Raw genomic sequence first — 17,235 nt, 5'->3', positions numbered from 1 at the left:
CTGTCTGGTGGCCCATGCTCTAAAGGTTTGGGAATTCAGCATGCACGGGCCGCAGACTCCGTAAGGCAGCGTGTTAGACTGGAGGGAGCAAAGATAAGAAACAGGAGCCTCCCCCAAAGTTGCTTAACATCACATTGCCTGGAAAGGAGCAACTGCACTCACAAGAGCTATCCGGGCTTCGTCCGTTCCTAATTAGCTTTCTTAAAGTATTTTTTTTTAAAGCATTTTTAAATGAAGGTATAGTTGACACACCACGTTAATCCTGATTACTCTTCAGTGCCTGATGGGTGACTGGTGACACGAAAACAAAGTCCTTCCTTCTGGTTCTGTGGCTAGACCTTTAAATACAGCTTTGGACGCTGTAATCATTTTTCACTTTAAGAAACAGATGGTTACAAGAAATCTGAAAAGAAAAGGCCTTGCAGGACTGATGAGGTGGGAGGGAGAGCTGGCCCCCGGGCCAGCAAGGTCATTGTTAGTAATAGCAAAGAACAGACATAGGGACTGGTTGCACATTTTGGAGAAGAAAGGCTTTAGAAATGGCAATTTCCTTTTTTTTTTTTTTAAGATTTTATTTATTTGAGAGAGAGAACGTGAGCCGTGAGGGTGGGGTTGGGGGTGGCAGAGGCAGAGGAGAAGCAAGAGCCCTGCTGAGCAGGGAGCTCAAGGCGGGGCTCAGTCCCTGGACCCTAGAATCATGACCTGAGCCAAAGGCAGATGCTTAACCTACTGAGCCACCCAGGCGCCCCAGAAATGGCAGCTTCTTTAATGTGCTTTCTGCTACATCTGCTCCTCAGCTGCGGGGATTAATCACATGACTAGCAAATCCCATTCTAAGAAGAAAATGAGCTGGGGTCTCATGGTGACCTAGTGGTCACTCCTTCCTGTGGCAGAAATATGACGTTTATCCCAGTTTATTATAATAACAGCAATAACAACAACAATGATAATTAAAATTAAAAGTTCAAAAATATCCCAAATCCATGGCTTCTCTTTAACAGCTCTTCCCAGCTCCCAGTTGGGCCATTAACCAGGAATAGTGAAGGCAAGATGAAGGTTACAGAACTCCCTGCACTGTTGTTGAAAGTGACCTACCCTTCTCTGCCAGAAAGCGTGAGCCTCTAACTTCTTTCCGATCTTTCTAGGTGGGGACCTTGGATTCCCTGGTTGGCCTCTCTGATGAGCTGGGGAAACTCGATACCTTTGCTGAAAGGTAAACTATTTCTTATTTACTGCAAACAAGTGAGAATTTGACATTGTTGTCAGAGGACACAGTGCTCTTGCTTTGGCTGAACCCATACTGGCCCAAACCGAGTCCTAGAAGTCACATGAAGAGCCAGTGTGGGTCCCCATGAGGGCACCAGTTGGACAGCAGCACCTGGGGGCTCTCAGGTAGATTTTTTTTTTTTTTTTGCTGGAGGCAGCATTTTTTTAGGGGGCTACCTTCAAAATGAAGAGAACTATGGCATAAGGTATTAAAAACTTGTCGATGGGGGGAGCCTGGGTGGCTCAGTGGTTGAGCATCTGCCTTTGGCTCAGTATGTGATCCCAGGGTCCTGGGATCCTGTCCCACATCAGGCTCCCCAGAGGGAGCCTGCTTCTCCCTCTGCCTGAGTCTCTGCCTGTCTCTGTGTCTCTCATGAATAAATAAAAAAAAAAATCTTAAAAAAAAAACTTTTAGAAAAGTAATTGATGCAGGTTCCCCCAAGGCTTTATATATTTTTTTAAATTATTTATTTATTTATTTACAATAGTCACACAGAGAGAGAGGGAGAGAGAGAGAGAGAGAGAGAGGAGCAGAGACACAGGCAGAGGGAGAAGCAGGCTCCATGCACCGGGAGCCCAACGTGGGACTCGATCCAGGGTCTCCAGGATCGCGCCCTGAGCCAAAGGCAGGCGCCAAACCGCTGCGCCACCCAGGGATCCCCCAAGGCTTTATATTTTAAAGTTCTTTGTTTGGTTTTGTTTTTGTAGTAATAGAAGCACATAGTAAAAAATTCGAAGTGCAGACGGAAGGCTATCCAGTGACATGTTTTCTTCTCATCTGGTTTCTTCTTTCCTGTTCCCTCATTTCCCCCCTTTTGTGGCAACATTACTGTAATTTTGAGGAGCACCTTCTGGAGACAGCCTGTACATGCATAATCAAATATGAATATGTCCCGAAAAGCAGTTTTACACAAATAAGAGTGTATGTCCTGCACCTTGCTTTTTTCACCTAATCACATATCTTAGAGATAGTTTCATGTCAGTCTATAACTGGGTTTTTCTACTGGGCTCTATTCTATTGAATAGAGATTCCCTAATTTACTTGTATTTCCCTGTTGATGGACACTTAAGTTTTCTGGTCTCTAGCTGTTACAAATAATGCTGTATGGTGGTCCTTTTTCCTTTGTGCACATGGAGGAGTAGGATAATTGCAAGTTGAAATGCTGGATTAAAGAATATTTGGATGTAAACTTGTACAGATATGCCCACATCACCACTCCAAGGAATTATTCCCATTCCCATTCCCACCAAAAGTGTGTGAGGATAGTTCAAAGTCTTAAAGTCCTTTATTAATTTTTAAAATTGTTACAAATCTAGTACATAATCTCTGGAAAATACAGATGGATCTCAGAGGACCATGAAAAAGAAGATATAAATCAAGGGCACCTGGGTGGCTCAGTGGTTGAGCATCTTGCCTTTGGCTCAGGTTGTGATCCCAGAGTCCAGGGATTGAGTCCCGCACCAGGTTCCCTGCAGGGAGGCTGCTTCTCTCTCTGCCTGTGTCTCTGCCTCTCTCTGTGTGTCTCTCATGAATAAATAAATAAAATCTTTAAAGAAAAAAAAGAAAACCCAAATCACCAGTAATTATGCCATTCAGAAGATACCGCTATGATGTCATGTTGTATTTATAGTAGAGACCTCCAATTTTTTCTCTGCATGTTATTTATGCATGCATATATTAATAATGGTGACATTTGTTATATGAATTTGTAACTTGCTTTTCTCCTTACATCTTCTTTTAAAGATCATTTATTTGAGAGAGAGAGCAAGAGCACTTGCATGAGTGGGGCAGAGGCAGAGGGAGAGAGAGAGAGAGAGAATCCCAAGCAGGCTCCACACCCAGCACAGAGCCGGAAGTGGGGCTCGATCTCACAACCCTGAGATCATGACCCTGAGATCATGACCTGGGCCGAAGTCAAGAGTTGGATGCTCGACTGACTGAGCCACCTAGGTACCCCTGTCTTCATATCTTATATCCTGTGGATCACACTATTAACTCTTCCACTCTGAGTGTTATACCCTAGGGATTTGCCATAATTTGTTTATTTGGGTGTTTTAAAATAATAACCCCCAGTTTTAGTGCAACTGAAAACGTGTTAACAAATGTTCTCATGTGAATGAAAAATAATGCAGGTGGGGTAGATGAAGAAAACAGTCCACGAGGCCCAGGTCATGACCAGGACACCCGCCACTTAATCTTGCTGCCTCCATAGAGGGTTGCTGATTCTTGGGGCCTATGGACTTTGCTGGTGTTTCTTTTCAGCGCAAAGGTGATGTGATGTGTCCCTGCCTTTTTAACACATTTTTAAAGGAGTCCTAGCGATCACACTTTAAGGATTCTTAATCTGCAGATTGGTGCCATGAGCTAGAAATTAGGTTTTCTGGGTTCTTTTCTGGTTCTTTTCTGGTTTTCTGGTTCTGTCGCTGTTCACCTACCCCTAGTCTGAGAATGAAAACGATGCTTTGCTAGTAACATTCTGATACACATGGGATGTTGCTCCAACCACAGGAAGGCAGTCCTGGTCACCAAGTAGTTGGCACCAACTTTGAAAAAGAAAACTAGCCTTTGGCTTTCCTATCTGTAAAATGGGACAATAGTGAGTGTCTCTGTGCTTTCACAGAAGAGTGAAGGGGAGTAAAGTCATGTTATATCAAGTATTATAAAAACCTAGGACATGTTCTTTTTTTTTTTTTTTTAAGTTCTTTTTCATGAGAGGCACACAGAGAGAAGCAGAGACACAGGCAGAAGGAGAACAGGCTCCCTGCAGGGAGCCCGATGTGGGACTCGATCCCAGGATCCCGGGATCACGCCCTGAGCCAAAGGCAGATGCTCAACCCCTGAGCCACCCAGAGGCCCCCCTAGGACATGTTCTATGAAAAGTTAACATCTGAGGAACAGTGGCCTGATCCCTAAATATCAACTCCTTTCTTAGGCTACTCCGCTGCACAGGAGTTGGGTCTGACAGACACTGGAGGCAGCTCACTGCCCTAGGCTCGCGATTACTCCTGATTTTCTCCGCAGCCCTGACACACCACAGCATGAGGACCATGCAGTGAGGAGCGGCAGTATTGCCATAAGAAGTGTTCCCAGGCCTGCTGCAGAAATGACCGCGAGTCAGCATTTTGTCCTTCTAGACTTTTTTAGACCCTTCTAGATCTTTCCTTGCTACAAATTGTCTGCCCTAGTGCAGGTCCCGTGGCCTGTTTCTTATTCCTCTAGCTCTAAAATTCTATGATCCTGGATTATTATTTCCACCTTCATTTCCTTTTTGTTTTGTTGTTTTGCCTTGTTTTTATTTGTGTTCTGTCCCATACCTAGTGGTTGCAACAGTTTGCTTGCGCTGGTGCCATGGCATGTATTTAAGAAGTACTATGAAAATAGTGTGAACAGGCAAGGTTAAGGCTGTCATCGTGAAATAGAGAGGACCCATACGAATTAAGGTGTTTTCAAAAAGCAGGGCTAGGTGTGGTGAGAATGGCAGTCACAGTGCATTGTTTTATTTTTCCTTGTGGGTATATATTCTCTAGAGCCTTCCTTCGGAGGCGGGGCCGGGAGAGGGAAGTAGTGTGATCTGAGCACCCCTTATTTCTAGCATTTATTTAGTCCAGGGGCCCAGGGTTCTTTGTCTTAGGAGTTAATGCTGGAGTTTGGAGTAAAATGATAGGATATACACTACCTGAAGGCCTGCAGGTCTTTGAAACGTCCCACCTCATCCTTTAAAGGGGACATGAGTGTTGTTAGATAAATAAATGCTAGCCCAGGCAGCACAAACCTGTCAGCGCTGCTTCTGGCCAGGAGAACAGAGGAGGGGCAAGTGTTTTCAAGGTGTATTGTTTCCATATCCTTTTATTATTTATTTACTCGGGGCACTAGAGTGTTTTTCCATGTAGCTGGAAGGCAGGTTTTGCTTACTGCCTTCTTCTTCTTCCTTTTTTTTTTTTTTAATTTATTCTTTATCTGCCCCCCCCCCCCAATTAACTCTATATTTACCCTGGAATTCATGAACATTTGAGAAACCGAATGATTTTATCTTGAAAGAAGCGCACTGCCTCCCTCCCCCCGCCCCCCACCTTTATCAGTGTTTGAGTTCTTCACGTTATCTTAGCTGGTTTTGCGTGCGGGTTGAAATATAGTTACGCTGCACAGGTGCTTTGGGCACTCAGAGACACCGCATGGGGCCCTGTGGTACACGGGTGACTGTCGCTTGCCCCCTGAGTAAAGTGCCCAGCTTCTGGGATAGCTGGTGGCTTTTCTTTGCCCATGTGGCTCGGGGGAGTTGACTGAGGGTTAGCTCAAAGATGTGGATCACAGATTAGATACCTGAGTGCGGATGTCTGCTTAATGATGCAGATCTCAGGGAGTGGGTTCCTCTAAGGGCATTCTAAAGACCAGCAAATATAATTTAAAACATTACCCTGGATGCATGACATTTCTTCAGTTCATTAGAAAAATATCAATTGAGTGCCCCCCCCCCTTTTATTTGGCAGAGAGAGATTAAATGCACGAGCTGGGGGGAGGGAGAGGGAGAAGCAGACTCCCTGCTGAGCAGAGAGCCTGATCCCAGGACTCTGGGATCATGACCTGAGCCCAAAGCAGACACTTGTTTAACCAACTGAGCCACCCAGGCGCCCCAGTTGAATGCCTCTTAATGCTGTGTGCTTTCTAGACTCCTCAAAGCTGCCTGGCAGTCCTACTGTATGTGTTGGCTGTCCTCCTGTTCTTGATGACTATTTCCAACCTCCCCCTCACTGTAAACCCCCTGAACACCTGCTCAGGCTGCTCAGCCTCCCCAGACTCTCCTCCTCCCAGACCCCCTGTCCTGGTGGGCTCCCTCTTCATGGCATTCACAGTGTACTTGTGCATTTTCTTCTGCGATCATTTGGTTAATATCAGCCTTCTAGCTAGATCCTGAGGTTAGTCATTGGTACACGGTAGATCCCTTGCACCTATAACTTTGTAGGCCCTCAAAAACCAGCTGAATGAATGAACAGAAGAATCCTGAAATATTAGAGCTGCACAGACCCCTAGAGAGCTAATCTAACCCAGCCATGCTCCAGATGAGGAACATGCCCAGAGAAAGAGCTGAGTGGGCTCAGGGCAGCAGAGGAGCCTTGACCCAGATTCACCCATCAGTCATTGTTAGGATTTTTTTTTTTTTTTAAATACAGACGTTTAAAAATGGCTCACTCATGTCTTATTCATTGCTCAGATAATTAACATTGGCATTTTACAAAGTATTTGTAAATATTTAAAAATTTAAGTGGTGTAACAATCAAATGGTATAAAAAGGAACAAAAAGTTCCACCTTACCCCAGTTGCTCTCCCCGTAGGCAATCATTATGATGGTTTTGTATTGTTCCTTCCTTAGTAAAACAAAACAAAAAATACACATGCCTTCATGCTCCTGCCCTAATATTTACAAACCTTAAAGATCTCATAGTGAGATATCTCCTAAGCATGAATTTTTTTTTAAATTCAGATATATCCCAAGCATTTAGGACAGAACCTATCACATGGATGGTGCAAAGATCTTGTTGATAATTCATTTAGGATTATATTGAAATTAGGGGGTATTAACACTCTTATCATTTTGAGTATTTCCTTGAGCACAGTGCATCTTTCAAATGACTTAATTATTTTTCTCCTTCCTCTGAAAGAGAGTTTCCATGTCTCATTCAATAAAGGTTCTGCACAGTATCTCATTGACTATTTCCCCTCGTTTTATTTTTTATTTAATTGCTATTAGAAATGAGATGTTTTCTTTAAATGCTTACTGTTTATAAATAGAGATTTTCATGTATTAATTTCATGACCCACAAACTTACTGAATTGGAGCTAAGGCGAGAGGCCAGGGAGTCTGGCTCCAGAGTCCTCACTTTTAACCACAATATTAAGGTGGGTCTGTTGTGTGACAGCACAACATTAGAAAGCCGTATTAATGTAAGACTGATGACAGCTTTGTAAAAAGAATTTGGAAGTTTTACTCTGTTCTCCATCCTCTCCACGATGTTCACACAGCATCCACTAGCCACATGGGGCCTTTGAGTACTTGAGAGGTGGCTAGTTCGAAATGAGATGTGTAAAGTATGAAACATCACATTACAAAGACTTAGTACCAAAAAAAAAAAAAAAAGGAAAATCCTAATATTTGTTGAAACAGTAATGTTTTGGATATTGAGTTACGTAAAATATATTATTATTATTTTTTAAGATTTTATTTATTCATAGAGACACAGAGAGAGAGAGGCAGAGACACAGGCAGAGGGAGAAGCAGGCTCCATACAGGAAGCCTCACGTGGGACTTGATCCCGGGTCTCCAGGATCATACCCCAGGCTGCAAGAGGCGCTAAACCGCTGTGCCACCGGGGCTGCCCCGTAAATATATTATTAAAATTAGTTTCACTGTTATTTTTTTTAAGATTTTATTTATTTATTCATGAGAGACACACACAGAGAGGCAGAGACACAGGCAGAGGGAAAAGCAGGCTCCATGCAAGGAGTCCGACACAGGACATGATCCCGGGACTCCAGGATCAGGCCCTGGACTGAAGGCGTTGCCAAACTGCTGAGCCACCAGGACTGCCCTATTTCACTGTTATTTTTTTTAGTGTGGCTACTAGGAATTATTATTATTATTATTATTATTATTTTTAAAGATTTTTATTTATTTATTCATGAGAGACACAGATTGAGAGGCAGAGACACAGGCAGAGGGAGAAGCAGGCTCCATGCAGGGAGCCTGACGTGGGACCGGATCCCAGGACTCCAGGACTACACCTTGGACCGAAGGCAGATACCCAACCACTGAGCCATCCAAGGATCCCCTACTAGGAATTTTTAAATGACACTTGTGGCTCAATTATATTTCTATTAGGCAGCATTGGGCTAGAGTCTAGACAGTGCTTCTCAAACATACAGATGAATCCCCTGGGGATCTCAAGAAAAATGCAGATTCTGACTTAGGACCTTGCATTTCTTACAAGTTCCAGTTACATAAACTGATACTGTGCTGCTGGTCTGCAGACCACACTTGGCATGCCACCTCCACACCACTTACGTCAGTGGCTCTTGAACAGCAGCGTACAAGAAAATCATATGGAAGCTTTGTTAGGAAACTTATTACTGGGGGCACCTGAGTGGCTCGATGGTTGCGCATCTGCCTTTGGCTCAGGGCATGATCCCAGAGTCCCGGGATCAAGTCCTGCATTGGGCTCCCTGCATGGAGCCTGCTTCTCCCTCTGCCCATGTCTCTGCCTCTCTTTCTCTCTGTGTCTCTCATGAATAAATACCATCTTAAAAAAAAAAAATTACTGGAGGGGCGCCTGGATGGCTCAGTTAAACATCCGACTCTTGATTTCAGCTCAGGTCATCTCAGGGTCGTGAGATCGAGTCCCATGCCCAGCATGGAGCCTGCTTGAGATTCTCTGCCCCTCCCCGCCCCCCCATGAGAGAATAGATTACGGGACTCCACCTGCAGAATTTCTGATTCAGTAGGTCTGAGGTGGGGCCTGAAAATCTGCATTTTCAGTGTGAAGTAAGTGAGTGCTGTTTCTATCTTTGGCCATTTGAAGACCTCGTGGGACCACGTGTATTGCTGCTTCTCCTGAATGTTCCATGGGTGCCAAGCTGGGTGCATGCTCTTGTTCTCATTGTACAGCGTTGATAGATGTTTATAGGAACAACAGTTATCACCATTTTCATATCTGCTCTGTGCTTTGGTACCTGATGCCACTTGGCGCTCTTGCTGGAGGCACGAAGGCTGTGGGGGTTGCCACTCGCTGTGTGCGCCTCTGTTTGCCCTGTTTTCTGTCTTGAGTTCACGCACCGCCCTGTTCTGGCAACTTCCTTTCAGCGATCACTCATCGTGTGCCGGGCGCTGTAGGAGGCGCTTCTCATTTCTCTGTTTCCTCATGGAATCTTCGCCACAGTCCTGCGAACTGGGTAAATACCCGCTCGTGATAGATGAGAATACGGAAGCCGCTTGTGCAAAGTCACGTAGCTGGTGCGTGTCAGGCCTTACCTGGTCCACCTGCTTCTCTCCTCGCCTCAGCCAGGGGCCTGGGAAGGGGACAGGTAGCTTCTCCCCTGCCAGCCCTGCCTTCAGGTCCTGCTGTGACACTCTCTGCTCTGCCTGAGGTGACTCAGTCCCTGACCCCCCCCCCCCCCCCCCATCTCTAGCTGCTCTCACTAAACCAGAAGTTGGGCCAGCAGGGAAGGAATGTCGGCTGGTGGCCTTCTGTGCAGCAGGCCTGGGGTCAGGGGAGGCCTGAGGCAACATTGTGAAATCCGCAGAATAATCCTTTGGAGGCTAAATTTAGTCAAAGGCTCTTACTTCCATCTTAGATCTTGAGCAGCTCCTGGGCCCCACGGCTCCAGGGTTCTCCAGGCCTCAGCCCAGCGAACCTAACCTCGTTTGCTCGCTCAGCCCTCTGGCTTGGCTCTTCACACCGTACGAGATGGCTGTCACCCTTGTTCTCAAGAACTTCAGGAGCAGCTTTATTTATTTTTTTTAAAGGTTTTATTTATTTATTCATGACACACAGAGAGAAAGGCAGAGACATAGGCAGAGGGAGAAGAGGCTCATGACTTTTGTGCTTGAGACCTTCCTGTGGCTTTCCAGTGCCTTCGATATAGAATGCGTGCTCTTAACTCTGACTTCCAGAACCTACTGAGTCGGGCTTTGGAGTCCTCCCTCATGCCCTCCCCACGAACCACTGCCCTGGCCCCATGCTGCTCTGGGTTCAGGCGCAACCTGTCCCGGACGAGAAGGCCCCCCACCCTTGCAGGGCGGGTTCCTTCTTGTCATCCCCATCTCAGGTTAGATGTCACCTCCTCCAGAGGCCTTCTCCAGACTGGCTGACAGCCTTGTCCTGCCAGGTCACCCTGTTTTGATACTTGCATTCCACCTGCCACTATTTAATACTTTTGTTTTTTGTCTTTGCCTGTTTCCTGTAGAATATAAGCCCTAAGAAAGCAGGTAAGCAGGTTCTGGAACAGCGCCTGACTCATAGTGGGAGCTGAGTAAATATGTACTGAATCCGTGTCCCTCATCTACCCCATCAGGAGGTCATAAGCCTCCTCTTTCAGCCCAAATGATTCCCTGAGAATTAAAAAAAAAATGCACAGGTCCTTGGGCACCACCACCTCCAGGGATTCTGATTAGGCTTATCTGGGGTGGGGTCCTGGAACGTGCATTTTATTTTATTTTATTTCATTTTTTTAAAAGATTTTTATTATTATTTATTCATAGAAATGCAGTGAGAGAGAGAGAGGCAGAGACACAGGCAGAGGGAGAAGCAGGGTCCATGCAGAGAGCCTGACATGGGACTTGATCCAGGGTCTTCAGGATCACGCCCTGGGCTGCGGGCAGCGCTAAACCGCTGCACCACCGGGGCTGCCCTTTTATTTCATTTTTTAAAGCATTAATTACTTGACTAATTTATTTATTTATTGGAGAGATTGAGAGTACAAAGGGAGAGAGAAACTTAAGCTAACTCTGTGCGTAGTCTGACTGCTGTGGGGCTTGAACTCATGACACTGAGATCATGACCTGAGCTGAAATCATGAGTTGGACACTTAACCAAATGAGCCACCCAGGCGCCCCTTGGAACCTGCATTTTAAATAGAAGCCTAGGGTGATTCAAGAGACACAGAGGGCTGGAGACACAGGCAGAGGGAGAAGCAGGCTCCCTGCAGGAAGCCCGATGCAGGACTCGATCCCAGGACCCCGGGATCACGCCCTGAGCCAAAGGCAGACACTCAGCCACGGAGCCACCCAGATGTCCCAACCCCATTTAATCTCCACGCACTTCCAGGAAGTTGATCTCTAGGCCGGGGACTCTCAATATATATTAAAAAGTTCATAATAAAAAAAAGAAAAAGTTTGTTTCTGAACCGGTCATACATTCACACGCATCCAAGATCTGAACAATGAGAAGTCTCCCGGACACTTTACACGGTCCGCGCCCCATCTGACCCCTTCCCTGGCCCCTGCTTAAGGAAACCAGTTTTAGGAGTTGCTCGGATACATTTTCGGAGCCTCTCCCCTTTGGAAACGCAAAGTAGTAATCCAAATGGGCGTTTTGCATCTTGGTTATTTGTCACTTAGCAATGTGTCCTGGGAGATTCTCCTGTTGGTTCATAAAGAGCTGTCTCTTTCCCAGCTACCAGGCCCCCCACACGGGGAAGGTCCCATCGTTTATTAACCAGCCACAGTGGTGGACACTGGCTTATTTAGTCTCACGGGGAAGGGGAAGGGAGCCGTTCCCAATGGTGCTGCAGTACCCAATCCCGCACCCAGACCATCACTTTGCACGGAAGGGTGTGCAGGTGTATCCGCAGGCTGAATTCTCCGAAGCAGACTGCTGACTCCGAGCGTCATATGCTTTTGTAATTTTGATGGATGTTGCCAGATTTCCCTGCGCTGACCATTTTGCACTTCTACCCTCGATGATGAAGAGTCCGCATTTCCCTAAACCTTTCTCATCAAGTGTGTTATGAAATGTTGGGTTTTTATGAACTTGACAGTTCAGAAATGTGACCTGGGGATAGTAGCTTTTTTTCCCTAGTGGCTGTATTTAGACATGAATGACAAGCAATAGACAGTTTGATGAGTTTTGAAATACACATGTCTGTGAAGCCATCACCACGTGTCCCTTTCCCGGCAAAAGGTGCTCTGTGTCCCTTTGTAAGCCATTTCTTTCTCACAGCTCCTTGAACACTGATATGCTTTCTTTCACTATAAGATTATTTGCATCTTTCACAGCATTTATATAAAGGGAATGATATGGTTACTTACTCTTTCTTTGGTCTGGGTTTTCCATTCCACATCATTATTTGGGATTTATCTATGTTGTTGTGTGTCTATTAGCAGTCATTTTTTTTTAACTGCTCAGTAGTAATTTGTTTTATGAGTAACCCTCAATTTATTTATCTGTTCACCTGTTGGGGGACATTTAGATGCCTTCTAGTTTGGGACTTTTTTTTTTTTTTTAGTTTGGGACTTTTATGTATGTATTTTTTTTTAGAGAGAAAGAGAGGGAGAGCAGGTACGTGAGGGAGGGCCAGAGGGAGAGGAAGAGAGAATCTCAAGCAGACTCCCCGCTAAGTGTGGAGCCTGTTACAGGGCTCCGTCTCATGACCCAGAGATCACGACTTGAGCCAAAATCAAGAGTCAGACACCCAACCACCTGTGCCAGCCAGGCATCCCAGTTTTGGACTATTAAAAAGAAAGATCTTTTATGAACATTCATGTACAATCTTTATTATTGACATATGTTTTATTTATTATTATTACTTTTAAAGATTTTATTCATTTATTCATGAGAGATGCAGAGAGAGAGGCAGAGACATAGGTAGAGGGAGAAGCAGCCTCCCCTCAGGGAGCCTGATGTGGGACTCAATTCCAGGAGCCCGGGGTTCACATCCTGAGCCAAAGGCAGGCGCTCAACCACAGAGCCACCCAGGCGTCCCTTGACATATGTTTTAATTTCTCTTACATAAATATCCACCCATTGAGGCATGTAGGGTCCTGGGTACACAGTGTGGGCATACACATCCCCTTTGACCCTCAAACCTTTGGATTGCTCCAAAGGGATGGACGCAGCTTAGAGGAAGGCCACACTGGGACCTTCTAAAGCGTGGGTCCCATGTGGTCCCAGGACACGGCTCCCTTATCATCGGCTAAGTTTGCTATTTCGATTGCATTGAGGCTTAGTGTTTTGTAGACATAGAGAATGCTGAGTTGTTATTTTTAAGGAAATGGCCATTCTTCAAGACGTTCACATTCTGGGAGATGGGGTAGATGAATAAAGAGATCATCTCAATCCTAGGTGACGTGTGAACAAAACAAAAATGGCTCCATGTTGGCTCTGAGGAACACTGGTCTAACATCCTGCTTCACATCTCAGGCACTTGCCCAGCCAGCCAGCACTTGCCGGGCATCTGTGTGTCTTCCAGGAACCACTGTATTTTTGCTGGAGCCGATGGTCGTACAATTAATAATTTTTCAGAGATCTGTTGTTTTGATGGAGTACCCAGATAAGGAAAGCCACACTTTGTACAGTATAATAAGTGATGTGGTGGAGGGAAGTTTCCAGTAAGCCCCACGAGGGCGGCAGCTGTGGTCGGTTTGTTCACTACTATCTCCCCATAATATTGCCTGGTACATAATGAACACAATACAGTTTTTATTGAGTGCAAGAACCAACAGGTATTGGGCGGGGGTGTTATCCATCACTGTATTGTGTATGTTAGGGGTGACTTGCCGCAAGGAGGGGCACTTGGGCTGTTTTCAAGGATGAGTTGCATCCAGGTGGCTCAGGATGTCCCAGGTGCTTCTAGAAGGCTGGCGTGGGAAGGGCGGTGGTGGGTAGGTAGAGAAGGAGGAGGCCGGACAGGCAGATGGGCCCCTTGTTAACTTGGCCAGGGAGCTTGAACATCAACATTTGAATTTCTTGGGAAACCACTGACATGGTTTGAGCAGCGCACTGACATGCTAAGCTGGGTATTTGCAGAGCTTTGTCTGCTTGTTGTGGGCGGGATGGACAGGAGGGCGCCAGATTGGGAGAGGCAAGACAAGCAGAGAGGAAGCGATTGGAGGAAACATGGAGAAAGATGTTGTGGCCTGCCCAGGACAGTGACCCCGGGCAGGGCTCGGACAGGTTGGTGGCAATGATAAGATAGCAGTGATGGGAAAGAAGGGAGCGAGGCCAAGGAACTTTGGAGAAGGTGATGACATCCAGCATAAAGGGCCAAATCTGTCCTTGACATTCTCCTCCAGGCTGGATCTTCACCTTCAAAGCCAAGAGAAAGGCTAGGGCAGGTTTTTAAGAACTGACATAATTCACACATGGTAACAGTCGCGCCTTTGATGGGCGCTATTCATTGGTCTCAAGTATGTTTACAACCATCACCACCATCTGATTCCAGAGCATGGTCATCGTCTCAGAAGGAAACCCTGTGCCTGTCAGTCACGATCACTCCATTCTGCAACCTCCAGCCTCAGCCCCAACCCCTCCCCTCCACTCCCCCAACCCCTGGTCATTGGACACTCATCTATGGATTTGCCTCTTGTGGGCATTTCATGCAAAGAGAAAGCCTGGATATTTTCAGATAAACCAAGAGGAAACACCTTTCATGCAGATTTGCCATGAAATGTGTGTTCACGAGGCCCCTGAAGGTGATTGACCATGGGAGGAATCCCATAGGGGTGGCTGGCCAGGCTCCACAGAAGCCCCACCCACTTTTGCAGTGTGGAAAAACTGTTTGTGTCAGCAGTCTATTGCCTTCTTCTTACTTTAAAAAAAAAAAAAATTCGTGTGCAAATAGACAAAAGATTTAAGTGAGGAGAGATTTTATGGAAAAAAAAAAACAAACCAACAAGTCAACAACAGTTATTAAATTCAATTTGTTACTCTAAAACTGAGGTCTTGTTTTTGCTCTGGTCGGCTACCTAAGGGCTGTGTGACCTCGAGTGGGCCCTCACCTCTCCTGGGCCTCCAAGGGCCCTTCCAACCGTGACCCCATGTGATGATTCTGGGTGGGGGGCTTACATTCTAGGCTTCCTTCCCAGGCATGACCATAATGTCAAGAATTTTTTTTTTTTAAGATTTTATTTGTTGATTTGACAGAGCTTGCAAGCAGGGGAGCAGCAGGCAGGGGGAGAGGGAGCAGCAGGCTCCCCGCTGAGCAAGGAGCCCAACAGGGGGCTCCATCTCAGGGTCTTGGAATCTTGACTTGAAGACAAGACGCTCAACCGACTGAGCCACCCAGGTGCCCAAGTCAAGGATTTTTAATGGCGGGAGGGCTTCTTTCATTTTATTTCTCGTAATGAAACACTTACTTCACTCCATCATAATAATACCCTGATTAATACCTTCACGTAAATCCTTAGCTGCGTTTTTGGCTGTGTCCTAAAGACGCATTTCCAAAAGTGGAATGACTGGTTCAAAGGATACAGGCGTATTTCAAGCTGTTTGTACAGATCGCTAAGTCGTTTTCCAGTGAGGTGGTAAGACAGTGCTGTTTCGTCATACCCCTGTCTGCTGGTTTACCAGGTAAAATGCAGATCATGTGTGATGGTCTTAATGTGTATTTCCTGGGAACCAGCAGGAGGAAGCATATCTTCAGGTGCCCATCAGCCATTTGTAGTTCTGTTTTTATGATTTGCCCGCTCTGGCCTTTGCCCATTCATCCTCTGGGGTGGGCTGCAGGTTGCACGACTCTGGGGGCGCTCTTCACATCGTGTGCCCTGGGCCTAGCTTGCTGTGAGGGAGGCTCCTGCAGTTGGTGCCCAGACTGCTTGGTGGATTGACTTTTCTGGAAGATGCTCCGGAACTTAAACAAACTCCAGTCTCCCTTCTCATCCCCATGCTCAGAGGATGCCCGCTTACTCCTGAAGGCCTGCAGGACCTTAGAGCGTTTCAGTAGGAAGAGAGGAAGAGGAAGGAGCGTTTCAGAGGAAGAGAGGCCTTCCTTGTCCCCAGCCCCGTAGGGGGGCGAATTTTCTCTTGAGGGTAGACAGGCTTTAGAAGGGGACCAAGAATCAGCAGAGCTGTGGGTGAATCAAGCTGCATAAAGCTGACTTGGCCAAAGCAAATTCTGTTTTGAATGATGGGTGATTTTCCTAAATGGCTTTACAAACAGTAGGCTGAGGGGATCCCTCTAAAGGTGGAAATATCAGCCCATTATTGCCACTTCCAGCTTCTAAAAAGCAAGGCCAGAATTCAGAGCCTCCAGAGCCCTCCAGAGCCCTCCAGTGTGGGAACCTTCTCAGAGGCCTCACTGAACCTTTATTTTTTATTAAAAGAAAGTCAGAGAATCATGATCCAGTCACATGTTCCTGATGATTGCTGCAAGGCACGTTGATTTCATTGTCCTTTGGCGGAGGAGGAAGCACAGACAAAGGAGTGGGGTGAGGGGCCCAGGGGCTCCGTGAGTCACCAGCTGTGTGGAAGCTTCTGGGCCTCGCTTCTCCGGGCTCCTGTGTGGCTGCAGAGGAAGGCTGGGCCTGTCAGAGCCCCTTCATCTGTGGGGTGTGCTTGGGGTTCTGGTTATCCAGAGATGGACACGTTGGCCGCTGGAGCGCCGAGAGCGGGTGGTGCCGGGCCTTGCGTTAGGGGCGGGGTCTGGGGACAGTACTAGTCAATGTCAGGGCCACCAGCCAAGGGATCTTGGGCGGGTGTCTTGGTCTCTCTGAACCTCCGCTTCCTGAGCTCACTGTGGTCTCGCCTCATCTGTCATTCGTTGATGTTTGTGTCTGTGTGTCCACGGAGTGCCTGAGGCCGGAGGACAGCTCACTAGATAAAAGCCATTGTTACTCTTGCTTCCGAGCCCTGTGGAAACTCCTCTGCCCCGCCCTGTCATCTGTTGGGCCTCTCTTCCCTGGCATGGAGTAATTTCTGAAAACCAGTCGGTTATCAGCCTGCTTTGCCTGAATTTTCCAAAAAACCCAGGGAAGGGGGGCGGGGAGCCCTGTTTCCCTTCCCGTGGATGCACCCGGGGCCTGGGATCCTCAAGCCACGCTCCCTTCACTGGTGCGCAAGGCTCAGCCCTTCTCCCCGCAGAGCAGGGGGGCGGTGCAGGCGGGGGCGGGCCTCCCGCCCAGGGGGGTGGGTCCGATGAAAACTGGGTCCACAGGGGATGCTCTGGAAGGAGGGACCCCACGAAGCTTTGCCAGGCAAGCTTGCAGTGGGGCCACCCTTCAGGAAGAACGTCCTCTGTGCGTGGGCCCTGGGATCTCGTGGCGCTTCAGCGAGTGGCGATCACCCCCCGCTGGTGCCCATCGTCCATCCGGGGTGGGCCTGGGTGAGCCCCGGGGCCCTGCGCCACAGGTGGTCAGACAAGCGTGGGCTTGCAGGAGGAGAGGGCATGGACAGAGGTCTCGGGGGTCCCTGTCCTGCTGTGTGCTCAGCTCTTGAGCCATCCTGTGTCCCAAGGGCCAGAGGGAATGGCCCTCTTGGAGCCCA

The 17,235-nt window shown here is 47.2% G+C and overlaps 1 protein-coding gene across 3 annotated transcripts in view; it reads left to right on the top strand.

The window, feature by feature from the left end:
- The window catches only part of ATP6V1C2 (ATPase H+ transporting V1 subunit C2), a 52,272-nt gene that overhangs the window by 2,609 nt on the left and 32,428 nt on the right, over positions 1-17,235 (top strand). For all 3 annotated transcript variants that reach the window (XR_012003236.1, XM_072767716.1, XM_072767717.1), the window contains exon 3: positions 1,146-1,213. Coding sequence is in view for 2 of the 3 variants with exons in the window: in XM_072767716.1 (XP_072623817.1) it covers positions 1,146-1,213 (68 nt within the window). In the remaining variant the exon portion in view is untranslated. The remainder of the gene's footprint in view (positions 1-1,145; positions 1,214-17,235) is intronic.

The sequence above is a fragment of the Vulpes vulpes genome, chromosome 8, assembly GCF_048418805.1.
Source record: "Vulpes vulpes isolate BD-2025 chromosome 8, VulVul3, whole genome shotgun sequence".
NCBI lineage: Eukaryota > Metazoa > Chordata > Mammalia > Carnivora > Canidae > Vulpes > Vulpes vulpes.
The sequence above is the reverse complement of the archived record's forward strand: the minus strand, read 5'-3'. Positions and strand labels throughout refer to the sequence as shown.